Consider the following 13,968-nt stretch of genomic DNA (forward strand, 5'->3'; position numbering starts at 1 on the left):
GCCCACCCCCTCGCATTGAGACCTGCACAGCCTGTGCTGCGAGGAGCAGCAGACACACCTGTCCCACCACACGGGCTCTTGGTGGCCTCTCTCTGGAAGGCATCAGCCCACTGAGCTAAACCGCATTGCCTGTGGATGCCGGCTGGGGAAGGGGAGCTGGGTGAGGTCCCCCAGCCAGGAAGCGACTGGTGGACGTGGGATGGGGACCCAGGTCGGTGTGATCAGCCCAAGCTCTACACCGGGAGCCCAGGCTGCTTTAGCTCTCGGTGACAGAGCCCTGCTGGCCTGGGCCCCAGGATCCTGCAGGGCCTCCACAACTTACCTGCTAGGGAAATGGGCTATCGGCACAGACGCCAGCCCCAGGCTTCCCGATGGCCTGTCTTGTGGTGCCACTGCCAGCTGAGGTCCCCAGTGCCTGCAGCAGGCCGGGGAGCCAGACGAGAGCTGGCACTGCAAACATGGAGCCGGAAAATGATCTGCAGGCCTCAGAGCAGACAGGGACGCTGCAAGCAAGAAGCAGAGGCCCAGTTCCTACGGGGCCGGGGAGCTGACTTGGGTCAGTCACTTGCAAGCTGTGCGGCCTCAGTTTCCTGAATATCTGTGAGCCTCAGCCCCTCATCTGTACAGTGGAAAAATGACACTCGCCCCTGTCTGCATCTCCAAGCTATAGAGAAGGCTTTGGAAAGGGCCCTGGGAATCTATAAGGTGCTGTTCTTATTGATGATGCAAACGTCGCTGTGGACCACTTAACAACCAGGCACCTTCTGGAAGATGCACTGTGAGATGATTTATTTCCTTGTTGAAGGGCCACGATAGAGTGCAGTTCACAGACCTAGACCATAGGGGTCGGTCACCCAGCGTGGCCTCCCGATGCAATCAAGGGTCGGGTAAACCCAAGGCGTCTGAGACCGCTGCACAGTATCAGTTTTACGGTAAACTTTTTTCTGTGTGGCTGGAGTGCTCCCTCTTATAACAACGAGACGTGTCACCTAGTACAGTACAGTCAACACGTACGCAGGAGCTTAGTCACTTGCTATCAGTGCCCAGTGTCACCTGGATAATTACGGGCGCTGTGCTGTCAGACTGGCAGAGCACCAGGTTGGTCTGTTCATGTCAGCATCGCCCGTGAGGCACAGATGAGCAATGAGCTGTGCTGTGAGGCGTCCCTAGGCAATGGGGAATCCTTTAGCTGCATCACAGCCTTCCAGGACCACCGTCTCGCAACAGCCTGTCGTTGGCTGAAACACCGTCACTCGGAAAAACGACAGGATGCTCTCCCCAGGCAGTCAGATCTGTCCTTGGTTTTGGCTGCAGACAAGGCAACCAAACCTAAACCCAAAGAGCTTGCGGGAGGCGTCTCTAGGGTGCACCTCGGCCGTTTCTCCCCAAGAGTTTTGGGTGACAGTCAATAAGATGCCTCTGTGTCACAGATGGGGAAGCCACATACACAGAGATACACAGAGATACACAGTTCTATTTACAGGCAAGCACATGGAAACACAGATGGATACAACCAGACACACACGTGGTCATGGGACACCACACAGGCTCATGGAGAATATGAAAGGGACCCTTTTGGGCTTACAGCTTCAGTAATGTAGGAGCTGTCACAGTGCCAGGTACATGAATGATCAGTTGCTAAATGAACAAATAGCTGAGTGGGTGGGTGGGTGAGTGGATGGGTAGATGAAGATACACACAGCCCAGCTGTCATGCACACACACAGAGATACACCCAGAAATAAAATCACACGTGAATGGATGCAAGCGTACCCAGACACAGAGCCTGATGGCCCCTCCACCATCTCTCAGGCTTCTCTCTCCTGCCCCCAGGCACCGAGGCCGGTCCCCCGAGGAAGGGCGGAAGTCTCGCCGGAGGCACTCCCGCCGCTGCGCCAAGACCCTCTGCAAGGCCAGCCCCGAGGCCCGGTCCAGCCACCCGCCCACCCAGCCTCTCCAGATACTTGGCTTGCTGTCTGCCAGAGGTGTAGTAAGTATTCCACACAGACTCCTCTGCCAGCCGTGGCCACAACACGTTGGGGAGGTGGAGGCACAGGTTCAGAGCAGTGTATGATACATTTCAATTCCGTTTTGGGCAAAACATCCCACTGGCTGCAGACCTCGTTATTGATTAACCAGATCAGCCTTTGGCAGCACTCAACTTGGGGGTTTCAGGGATCCAGAGAGAAAAGATGAAATTAGCCAGGCTCTTTTATCAGAGGAATGTTGGAAAATACATGCAGGTCTCCGGAGTGACATCTACACGGATACCTGTGCAAGACGTCATAGGAGGTATCTTTGGACAGGAAGGAAAAGGAGGGGTCTTTGACCTAACAGAGGAGCCCCAGCTTTTACATAGAACCTACATCTTTTATGCCAACTGACTGGCAGTGCTGGTTGGTTGGCACCTGGAATCGGATTCCACCTATAAACATGACCTTGAATTTGTATGAGAATTTTCCTTCAAGGAGCTAATAGCACTTGACCTGTGTCCTCTCGTGGGCTCACACACGGTCTCAGGGAGCTGAGGACACAGCTGCTCTCACTAGTCTCTTCCACAGATGGGACAGAAAAATGAAGGCTCCGAGGGGTTAAGGTCTAGGCTAAGGCCAGCGTAAGGCAAGAGCAAATCCAGTTTAGCAAGCAGGCATTGGAGAGAATCATGCGGCACTCTCCCAGGTTAACGAGAGGAGCTGGACTTGGGTCAGGCTGTGTGGCACCAGGAGCAAGAGATGCAGAGATGGGTATGAATGCGAGTCCCAGCCTTGCCACTTCCTTGCTGTGTTTGTTGAGCGAGTTACTTAGCCTCGGTTATTTGTTTTGTTTTGTTTTGTTGTATTTTACTGGTCAACTGGAAGAAATAGCACTTCCATTTGTTGGGAATATACAGTAAGGTAGAATACGTGAAGGCCTTCTGTAGATGCTAAAGGCACAAAGAGAGAGTTAACATTGACACAGCCCGTAAGTGCACCCCACTGCTCTGAAGGGACCCTGCTCCTCTGGCTGTGTGTGAATCTGAGCATTTCAAGGAGCTGCTCCCCCTAAAGGATAAAGTGGGAACAATGAAAAGCGAACGGGGAGGTCGTAGGGACCCAGGAAAGAGAAGGCAGTGAACAGCCCTGGTCCCGGTTGACCCCACGGTCATCTGCAGTGCATTTGGGAAGTTCTTCTTTACCAGCCAAGGTGCCTGGTGCCACCGATTTTGCCCAAATTCCCATCTTCCTGGAACCACCGACCACTCTTCCTCGGACCCCTCCTTTGTGGAGATGGCTGTGGTTACTGAGTCCTTGCAAATGGCAAATGCCTGCCTGCATCTTCGGCTCCTGAGATGTCCTGAGAAGGAGCCTTCCCAGTAGGGTTGAGGGACTGGAGGTCTGGGCTTGCGTCTTAGCTTGGCTGCCCCAGCTGGCCAGCCCCAGCTTCCTCAAGTGGGAAATGGGTGTGAGTCTCAGGGGGCACCGTGGAAAAGGTAAAAATAAATGTGAAATATGAGCAATCTGAGGTAGAAGCATATTTTTAACTCAGGAAAGGCCACGCAGGCTCCCTGCTGGTGGTATTTATAGTAGCCTATCTGGAGCCCCCATCTGACCCTAGCTAAAAAGTGCCATGGGGAGAAACCGACTTACACTTTCTCACCTGCCTGGGATGGTTTCCTAAGGAGCTCATGTCTGCAAATGTGTTACCAAAATCTGAGTCTCTCTTCCCACACTGGCTAGCGATGCTACCAGAACTGGCACTGTTTCCTAAAAGACACCGGTTCTTAATGGCTTTGGGGTGAGACGCCTGGATGTCCCCCTATGAGCCCAGCTCTGCTCAGAAGAGCTGAAAGCCAAGCCAGACCTACCAAGGAGAGGCCTTAAGAGCTCATCCGACACAATGCTCTGATTATCAAGAGGTGGGGGAAACTGAGACTCAGAAAAGAAATGACTTACATGGACCATGGCAAGGCGGTATTGTTCAAAACCTGGGATTATGGTTTTGTGGTCAAAACCTGGCTCTGAGAAAAGAGTAATTACTTACTCATTTTTGCTTCAGTTTCCTAATATGTAAAACAAAATAATGATAGATAATAACAGTCTCTTCCAAAGACAACTGTTGAGCCAAGGACTCGGCCCAGGAACAAAACTCAGCAAATATTAGGTATGTTGTGGTAACAACATTTCAAATCCTGGCTCTGCACTTACCACCTATGAAACCTTGAGCAAGTTAAATAAACTCTCTGTATCTCAGCTCCCACAAAATCTGCTGAACAAGGATAAGACCGACCTTATGAGATTATTGTGAGGATCCCATGGTGCGATGTAAGTAAAAGTTTTAGCATGTAATAGACAAGAGGTTAATGCCACATAACGAGCATAGTGGTAACCATGCAGAGAGAAGTGGAATAGCAGTGGAGGCAGCAGTGGTAATTAGTCGTGGTAATGGTAGTTATCAACAATAGCAGTAGCAGCGGTAGCAGTAGTTACAGTAGAATAGTTCCTGACCCTGACCCATGCCTGTCAACAGTTAAGCTCGAGTTAGACCCAGAGCCCCTACTTCCAAGACCAGTTTCTTTCTTAAACAGCACCTACAGCCCAAGTGGCTGGCCCACCACACACACAGTTGCCCAGTTCCTGGGGGCAGCAGCAGCCTCCACACTCGGCCTTTTATGATCGTCTCTCTTACAAAGGCAGAGATGGGAGAAGGTTCTAGTTTTGACCAAAGATTTTCCCTGAGTCGGATCCCAAGGGTTTTCCATTAAAGAGAACCCTGAAATCACTTACTCTGAATCACCCTTCCAAGCAGTCATTGAGATCTGCATCCGTCGAGCAGCTGTAGAAGTTCAGGTTCTGGCTTGGCTCTCGGAATCCGACACATGAGAAAGTCTGTGATGGACAAGTTAGAAATCTTTTTTTTTTTTTTTACAGGCAGAGTGGACAGTGAGAGAGAGAGACAGAGAGAAAGGTCTTCCTTTGCCGTTGGTTCACCCTCCCATGGCCGCCGCGGCTGGCGCGCTGCGGCCGGCGCGCTGCGGCCGGCGCACCGCGCTGATCCGATGGCAGGAGCCAGGAGCCAGGTGCTTTTCCTGGTCTCCCATGGGGTGCAGGGCCCAAGCACCTGGGCCATCCTCCACTGCACTCCCTGGCCATAGCAGAGAGCTGGCCTGGAAGAGGGGCAACCGGGACAGAGTCCGGCGCCCCAACCGGGACTAGAACCCGGTGTGCCGGCGCCGCTAGGCGGAGGATTAGCCTAGTGAGCCATGGCGCTGGCCACAAGTTAGAAATCTTAAAAAGCAAAGCACAGCGACTGATGCCCAGTTGGGACAGAAAGTTAGCTGTCAGGGAAAGGGCTTACGGCTAAGGTTAGGTAACAATTACCAGAAAAAACTAGAGGAGAACAAAAGTTAGTCAAAGAAGAGGAAAAATAAACATTGGTGTCCGAGATAGAGGCAGAGATCTGGACGAGATGGGACAGAGTCCTGAGTGTGGCCACAGCCCCTGCGGCTCCTCCCCACAGGTGTTTCATATACATAGCTCCTTAAAAAGCCAAGGCTCTGTGCATTCCAGCAAGGGGCTCATTTGCATGTATTAATAGGGAAATGATGGGGCTGAATCTTAACTGGAATCCTTGTTGGTAATTGACCCGAGGCACCCTTGCAGGGTCAGAGGCCCAAATCCAAGTGGAGATCCCAAGAAGACGGCTTGGGGACCCTCCCCATCTCACCCGTGGTCTTGATCTTCATGCCACTGCCTCTGTTCAAGGCACTGCAGAGACAGAGCGATGAATAAAACCTTCCCTCTGAACTCCAGTAGTCCCCAGAACGCTGCAGCCTAGTGGGACGGAGTTGTGATTAGGGCTGCGATTAAGTCGGTGGACACTGGGACTCTCTATGCTGTTACATATTCAGATACGCACACATCAGTCACAAAATAGATCCTGTCACCCCCGGACCCCACCCCTAGTCAATCCCGTCACCCCCTCCTCCCCTGGCATTTTCTAGACCATCTCGCAGTCCAGCAGCTGGGAAACATGGTCTCCTTCAGGGTCAAGGCCAGCATGCCTTCTGATGGGGCGGTACCCGCACCAACCAGTTGCTAAACATCTTGAGTGTTACCCCGGCTTGGTGGACGCAGGCACAGTGTACGACAGGGCTCCAGGGAGGGGCCATGCAGTGTTGATGTCTGAGAGGGCTTCACAGAAAAGAGAACACCAGGGCTGGGCTTTGAATGATGCCTTGGAAAGTTCGTCAGGTGGAGATGAGGGATGGGTGGAAGGAAGGGGCAGTGCCAGTGCGTGCCAGAAAGTGTCACAACCCCGGCAGCTTTGTCCTCATCTGGTACACAAGACTTTTTTTTTTTTTTGAGATAGGTTCAATCATCATCACCATTTTGCAGATGGAAACACTGAGGCTCTGAGTGGTGGAATGACCTAGCAGGGTGGCCCGAATGAGATGGTAGGAGTCAGGGCTTAGGCTTGGAAGCTTACTCCGACAGCCAGCATGGAGGGTGACTTGGCCATGGGAGGCTGGTGGCCTCAAGATTGGGCCAAGGCCTTTCCTGGTTGTAAGGGGTTCTTGAGCAAGGCTATCAGAACTGGAGAGCAACTCTAGAAGGGAGGCCGACCCAGGAGAGGAGCAGGCTTCATAGCTCCTCCTCTTGTCTCCAGCTAGGGCCAGTGACAGCCACAGAGCCGCTGCAGAAAAAAAAAAAAAAAAACCTACAGAGATGCCAAGAGCAAAAGAAAAAAGCCGAACTTAGGGCCCTTAAATGAGAGCCTTTGAGCTGTGCCAATTCAGACCCAGACTTTGCAATGGCTCTGGGAACTCTGAGATTCTTGATCTTGTCTGTCTGTGAGGTCCTGAGTGAGTGACAGCAGTAACGAAGGGCGGCTGACCACCTCCCGCGCTCCAGGGGCCCATCTGAACTGCCTGTGCATCCATCGTCTCCTTTTCTTTTATAATAGCCCTTCAAGGGGGCTTCTGCTAATACCTCCAGTCTTAACAGTGAAGAAACTACAGCCTGGGAAAACCAGGCAAAGGGCAGCTGTTCACTGGAGAATCCAGGATTTGAACCTGGAGCCCGTGTCCTTCCTTACAGGACCTCCCTTCTGTCGCTTCACTCCTCCGGGCCTCAGCATCCTGGCCTGTATCTTGGGCTAATGATCATACCTACTCAGAAGGCGACTGTGAGGATGGAATGAGATCAAGCACACATTCACTTTAAAAGCAGGTGCTGGGCTGGCGCCGCGGCTCACTAGGCTAATCATCCGCCTTGCGGCGCCGGCACACCGGGTTCTAGTCCCGGTCGGGGCGCCGGATTCTGTCCCGGTTGCCCCTCTTCCAGGCCAGCTCTCTGCTGTGGCCCGGGAGCGCAGTGGAGGATGGCCCAAGTGCTTGGGCCCTGCACCCCATGGGAGACCAGGATAAGTACCTGGCTCCTGCCATCGGATCAGCACGGTGCGCCGGCCGCAGCGGCCATTGGAGGGTGAACCAACGGCAAAAGGAAGACCTTTCTCTCTCTCTGTCTCTCTCTCTCACTGTCCACTCTGCCTATTAAAAAATAAATAAAATAAAATAAAAAAGCAGGTGCTGGACACCTCCTGTGTGCTAGGCATGGCCCCGGGCACCAGAAAAACAGCAATGAACAAAGGCAGTCGCTGGCATCCTATAGCTTCCTTGGGAAAATCTTATCCCAGTCCTTGGGCCACTAACACTCAATACACGATAGTGATTAAAATTATTTGATCATCATAGCAGCTTTATTGAGTGGGCTCTGCATAACCCCAGAGCTGAGGTTTTCTCTGACCTCGGAAAAGAGTGTTCATATCCAAGATCCAGGTGAAGCTAACAATTACTCTAGAAAAAATAAGGGGGGGGGGGCAGATGGGGTTGTGGTTCCCATTTCATTGATGGGTAGAAGGAGGCTGAGAGCGAGCACAGGGATGGTCCTGACCTTTAAACCGCTGCCCTAGCAGCCCCGCCTTCTGCAGAAGCTCTTGTGCAGTTGAGAGACTCAGTGTGCACAACGCCTCTCATCACAAGGAGCGAAGGCAGCAAAGTGCAGCAGAAGGGGAGGGAAGAGACTTGGGGACTTTGGGGGCCAGTTTTTAATTAATTATTTTTTTAATGGGAAGTGGCAGCATGGTCAACTTTTACTAAGGACAGAAGGGGAGAAAAAAAAAAAAACCACCATTTCTATCACCAAAGGGCCGTTCTTTCCTTAGAAGAGACAGGAAGGGCATGACCTCAAGAAAGAGGAGTCTGTAAATCGAATGCGTTTAGCCAGATGAAAAACTCATTACACTGAACGTATTTTTCTCATTTCAATTTGGGCTCGGGAAAAAAACTGTCTAATCAGGTTCACGTGGAGGGTTTGGAGAACCGGGAGGTAGGAGGCCTTGAAAAGAAGCTTCCAAGAAAGTGCTGAGCCTGACTCCACCATTCCTTGCAGACTCACAGCACTTCCCCCTACCCCAGGTCAGCGGCAGGTGCACAGCCCCTTGGAATCGCCCCAGCCCTACAGGACTTCGTCATCTTCCCATAATCCCCAGCTGCTCTCCCTCTCTTTCCCCATCTCCCCCCTCCTCCCAGATGAACTCCCAACAGGTCAATGAATCTATTCTTCCGCTGTCTTCCTAATTAGTATGCAAAGGAAGATGAACAACAGCGAGGAAAATAAACTTAATGTCTTTGTGAACCAAAAGGATTTTTTTAAAAAAGAAATAACCGGAACCCTCTAGCTAAAAGCTTTGCCAGGCAGTTCTGTACTCACACGAGAGTTTCCAGTTCCCATATGGCACAGAGGGAGAACAATTTATAGCCGTCTCTCTCTATGGGGCCATTTGAAGCCCCGTAAATGGACTTGTTCAGTTTAATTGAAATTCTCTTCTTGATTGTATTTTTGTAACCTATTAGGCCGAGCCGCCTCTTGATCTCAGAATTCAGCTGAAATTAAATTTTGAAGTGTAAGTGAGAGGTTGCCTTTTTCCCCCCTGTTCTTGATTAAATAATGATTTGAAACAAAAACAATAAATAACAGTGCTGGCTTCCCTGGAGGGCTGAGAGAGACTCCCAGTGAAACGCCAGGGAGCTGGAGTTCGTGGTTGGGGGGATTTAATTACTTATTAGAAAAACGCAAGTGTTAACACTGAGTGTATTAAGGAACAAGGAGATGAGACAAGCTTATGAGTTAAAAGAAAAAAAAAAAAACTTTGGAGCTTGACAGCGAGGGGGCTCAGGGAGGAGAGGAAAATATTTGCTTGCCTTTGCACACTGGCCGTGAGTTCCTGAAAAGCAATTTATCCAAAAACATCTGAGCTCGGCCATACTGACCCAGCAGGGAAGAGCTTAAAACAGCTCTGGGGGCTGCCTGCGGCTTAATGGCTCTGGTCTCTTGGTTCCTTTCATTGACAAAAGTGCAGTAGGGACTAAAAGAGTTAAGATGGGGAAGACAGAGTAGTCTGCTTCGTAGTTCCCAAAGAGAAGCATGACGCACACATGGGGTGCTCTGGTTATGTTGCTTACAGAGGGATCAGGGTAGCCGTGAGCTGTTAGAACTGAGGGCCTCACACATAGATGTCTCGGGGGCCAGGCAGGTGATAGATAAGAGGGACTGAGACCCTGCAGGGCCTGGGGCCAGGAGAACTCATGCCCCAGCTGAGAGGGGCAGCTGCAATGACTCTCAAACTGACCATGGGCGGGCAGGAACATGGGCTGAGCATTGCTAGGTCGTATTTTCCAACAGAAAATGGTTGTTTTTTGTTTTTATGTGAAACTTCACCATTCTTTAAACACTGGCAGATAATTTAAGTCCATTTTGTAAATGTTTATTTATTTCTATCTCCTTGAGAGGAAGAACGATATGGAGAGAGAGTGACCGAGTGAGCTTCCCACCACTAGTTCATTCCCCCAAATGCCCACAACAGCCAAGGGCTGGGTCAGGCTGATGCCAAGATCCCAGAACCCCATCCAGGGTCCCAACATGGGTGGCAGGGGCCCACATACCAGAGCCATCACCTGCCGCCTCCTGGGATGCAGTAGCAGGAAGCTAGATTGGAAGCAGAGGAGCTGAGACTCAAACCAGCACTCCAGTATGGGATGTGGGAGTCCCAAGCTGTGATTTAACATACTGTGCTGCAACAGCCACCCCCAAGTTCATTTTCAAATATGCCAAGAGGGCTACAGAAAGCATTACCTAAAGCAAAGCACAGGTTGGCTCACCAGTTTTCCATTGTTAACTTGGGAGGTTGAAACAAAGACTGTCCATATACACACCCTCACCCTTCCTACTTGGGACACAGAGTCAATGTCCGGCTTCCAGATGGTATTCCCTGGCTGCCAGGGCCCACTTCACCTGTGCGTGGGTCAGTCTGGACACACTAGAGAATTGACAACTCCAGGGCACTATCTTCAACCCATGAGTGATGGGCGACTGGCATAGAAATACCCCAACTCCCTCACTCCTTGGTTGAGATTAACAGGTGCATGATCTACCCTGGTTCCCAGAGTGTACCCAGTGGGATTAAGCTCCAGGTCCCTACTGTGGCAGCTGGTTTGATAATACAGTTTTAAGTAGTTCCCTCTCTCAGTTCCCCACTCCTCTGTGGAAGTTCCTTCCTCCTTCCAAATGATCTATTAGTAGTCAGATTCCTGTCTCAATTTCTAGGAACCAGATTCGATAGGTGTTGTTTCACTTGGGAATCAGGCAGATCTTCCAAGGAGTGGGTTTTTATGCCACGTCTCAAAGGTAGGCATTCATGAAGACAGGACAGGACGTATAAGGGCTGAGATGGAAATGACTGAATCAGAGGAGAGATCCCTGGTGTGCAGGCTCCAGGCAGGGACTGGAGGTCCTGGTTACCATGAGGGCAGTACTGCTGGGTGGCAGTGGGTCCAGGGTGGCTAACGCTGGGGACCATTTTCTAGCCAATAGTAACAGGAGTAGACAGCAGTCACACTCGCAGAGAGAAAATCCCAGGGACTGAAGCAAAGCTTTCAGAAATGAATTTTGAGCTATCTACTGTCTGTCTAACCAAGGTGACAGAGGGGCAAGGAGGCATTGTCCTGGTGTGTCCATGTCCAGTGGGAACTACATGCATCTTGTGTGCCACAGGGCGTCTCTGGCTAAGAAAGAGATGTCCAGAAATGGGAGGGCGAGGCGAGAGCCCAGGTGTCCATTGTCTCCATCACGACAGGCATGACTCTGGGGTCTTCGCATTGCTTCCTCCCCACCGATACACACGCCTGCTGCCTGTGGCTCCTCTCACAGTGTCTCTCCTCCTCTCTGTGTGGAGTAGAAAGGGCAGAATCTGGGGCTGTGGGGAGTGGGGGCGGCATTAAACTGTCCAGACATAACCTAAGGATGAGTTTAGTAAAATGTCTCTGCTGCCCGGAAATTCTGAGCAGAGCCCATCAAGACTGGGAAAGACAAAACCAAATTGAGTTGAGCTACAAAGAATAGGCATGAACGTCTTCAAGATGCCCATGCTCTCTGCCAGAGTCGTCCTCCAGGCAGCTCAGCTCGGGAGAGGATACTCGCTTGATGGGGACATGCTATGGATGTTGTATGATATGGTCGTGCCCCACGCAAGGATCACTAGCGTCCAGGGCAAGTAGGAGGGCGACCCTCACCTGCTGTCCACTCACCGAGCCATGAATACTGTTGTGGGCTGCATCAGCCCAGAGAAAGGTCACTCTCTGTTCTAATTGTTCTGGCCCAAAGGGGCGCCTTTTGCTAATTCCTGACCCAAAAGGAGAGCACCTTTTTGTGTCACCTGAACAATGCCTCTGGGCAAGCTAGCCGTCCTGCTGAGGGCAAGTGGCCAGACATAGTCCATTTTTCTACCTGGTCTCCCAGAGGAGCAGTGGGTGGAAAAGGGAGGAAGGGAGACCCAGAGCAGCTTGTCCCCTCTGGAAGCCTGTGCAGCCTGGACCTGAGAATCTGGTCCGGGGTCTGAGGAGTTCCAAGAGGAAGGAGGAAAAGAGCAGAGGGGACTCCTTCTGCCTGCCATGGGCCTGGACTTAGAACTGGCTTCTAGGAGTTCTTGCTTCTAGAATGTCTCTGGTCTCAAGATGCCAGCTGCAGCCCCAGGCCCACCTAATTTAGTAGACCCTGTGGAGTACAATACAGGCCAGTTCTGTCTCCAAGAACCATCAAAGCACCAATTCTAGCAGCAGCCCAGCAGAGTCTGCCTGCCCTGTGGAGTTAGGAGGGGTTCACACAGACTGCCTGACACAGAGTGCCAGGAAGCAGCTTTGCGCACTAGACAAGACATACGGTGGGTAAAGCACTGGTGGGTCCTAGCACAGCCTTGAACTTGTCGTGGCCCAGATGGAGAGATGGACCATAAAATAAACAAGTACCTCTAGTCAGTGCCAGTGCTGGCACTCATTTTGAATGAGTGAATGAAAGATTTAATGAGTGAATGAATGGAGGAAATACAGAGAACTGTGCTCTCCTGGCCTGGGGGGAATCAGAGAAGGCTTTCTAGAGGAAGTGATATGAAACTGGGAGGATGGAATTTAGCCACGTGCTGTAGGAGAGAGGGGAACAGTGTTCTCAAAAGAGGAAACAGCACTTGCCAATGCCCAGGGGTTGGAAAACCAAGCCGTTGTGGCAGAACCTAGAAAACCCGCGTTGGTCTCCTTGGGTTATGGAGGTCAGGACAGGGAGGTCTGGAAGAAATGAGGACTGGGTCGTAAAGATCACGGTGACCCAGGACGGAGACTGCAGGTGCATCCGACAGCAGGAGACTCTTCTAAGCGAGCAGGAGAGGTTGGTATCTGCAGACACCGCAGGGCATCGTACCTTGGCCTCTGTTTCCTGGTGATGATGCGAAAGCATGGTGTCTCGTGGAGTCCTCAGCTCTGACCACACAAGTGGCACGTGGCCAAGTCACAGGCAGGTGGAAACAACCTGAAAGCCCCCCGTGTGGGTGCAGAATGTGGGGTTGAGAAAGTGAACGTGGCAAGGTCCCTTTCTGGAAGCCACGAGCTCTGAGGGGCCCCACACTCAGGGTGTCCTTGCCCGTGGGGCGGATGCCCGTGTCCTTGCATGGAGGCTTTGAAATGGGTAGTCAGGACTGGAGAGAGAGGCCCGGCTGAATTCCTCCAGGTAGGGAGCCGGGAGGCACTGGAAAGAAATCACCGCACTCCCAGACCGCTGCCCGTGAGCTCCGTTCCAGCCTCGTTCCTGCCAGGATGCGGTTACCCGACTGGCTTGTGACACACGGGCTGCCAAACACGCACCACCGCTGGATCAAAGATTCCTTGATCCCAGCCCTAAAGCTCAGATCCCAGGGTCGAGCTGGCTGCTGTCACGTTTCCTCATTCCTGCCACAAGTGCCAGGAGAACACGTTCGTTAGCACTGAGCTCCAGAGGTGGGGAAGACGTGGCAGGGAAACGGGAAGACAAGCTGAATGGGAACAGGGCCTATACTATAAAGGAAGTCTAATTTGAAAAAACTCCAGCTGGGCAACTTTGTTCTAGAAACCCTCTTCCCCCACAGGCAAAGCTAGCCAGATCACCAGGCAGCTTAAGCAGCAGCTGCACTGGCTAGGACCCGGTAAAGCATCACCTTGGCGGTGTGCAAAGCCTCCTGAGAGAATCCTCAGAGAAAGCCCTGCCTTCCCAGGCCAAGGTGCTGTGGGGAGAACCTGCCCCAGGGCCTCGGTCCCTCCCTTCCCTTCCCTTCCTGCCTCTGGCCCTGTCCAACACCATCACGAGGCTGTCCCAGACACTCAGGTGGACACCTCAGCCTGATGATCTAGGTTGTCTCCAAGTGGCCACCCTTGGACCCAGGAGCTGGCACATTGGAAACATGATCTGCCCACAGGAGAACTGACCCATGGGTGAGACCTCCGGAGACCCCAGAAAGGGGCTTAGGGACCATTTAAGCAGAGAATTCTGGGATCTCAGCCTCCCAGACAACAACTAAGGGGTGGGGAACGGTTTGGGGGGTGGTACCCTCTTGGCCACACAGATTTCTCACC

At 52.0% G+C, this 13,968-nt stretch overlaps 1 protein-coding gene across 1 annotated transcript in view; it reads left to right on the plus strand.

The window, feature by feature from the left end:
- Nucleotides 1-13,968, plus strand: part of SRRM4 (serine/arginine repetitive matrix 4) — a 167,239-nt gene that overhangs the window by 140,237 nt on the left and 13,034 nt on the right. Inside the window, exon 8 of the mRNA XM_008272320.5 lies at nucleotides 1,833-1,989. Within this exon, the coding sequence (XP_008270542.3) occupies nucleotides 1,833-1,989 (157 nt within the window). The remainder of the gene's footprint in view (nucleotides 1-1,832; nucleotides 1,990-13,968) is intronic.

The sequence above is a fragment of the Oryctolagus cuniculus genome, chromosome 21 (genome assembly GCF_051225735.1).
Source record: "Oryctolagus cuniculus isolate XC-2025 breed Fujian yellow rabbit chromosome 21, ASM5122573v1, whole genome shotgun sequence".
NCBI lineage: Eukaryota > Metazoa > Chordata > Mammalia > Lagomorpha > Leporidae > Oryctolagus > Oryctolagus cuniculus.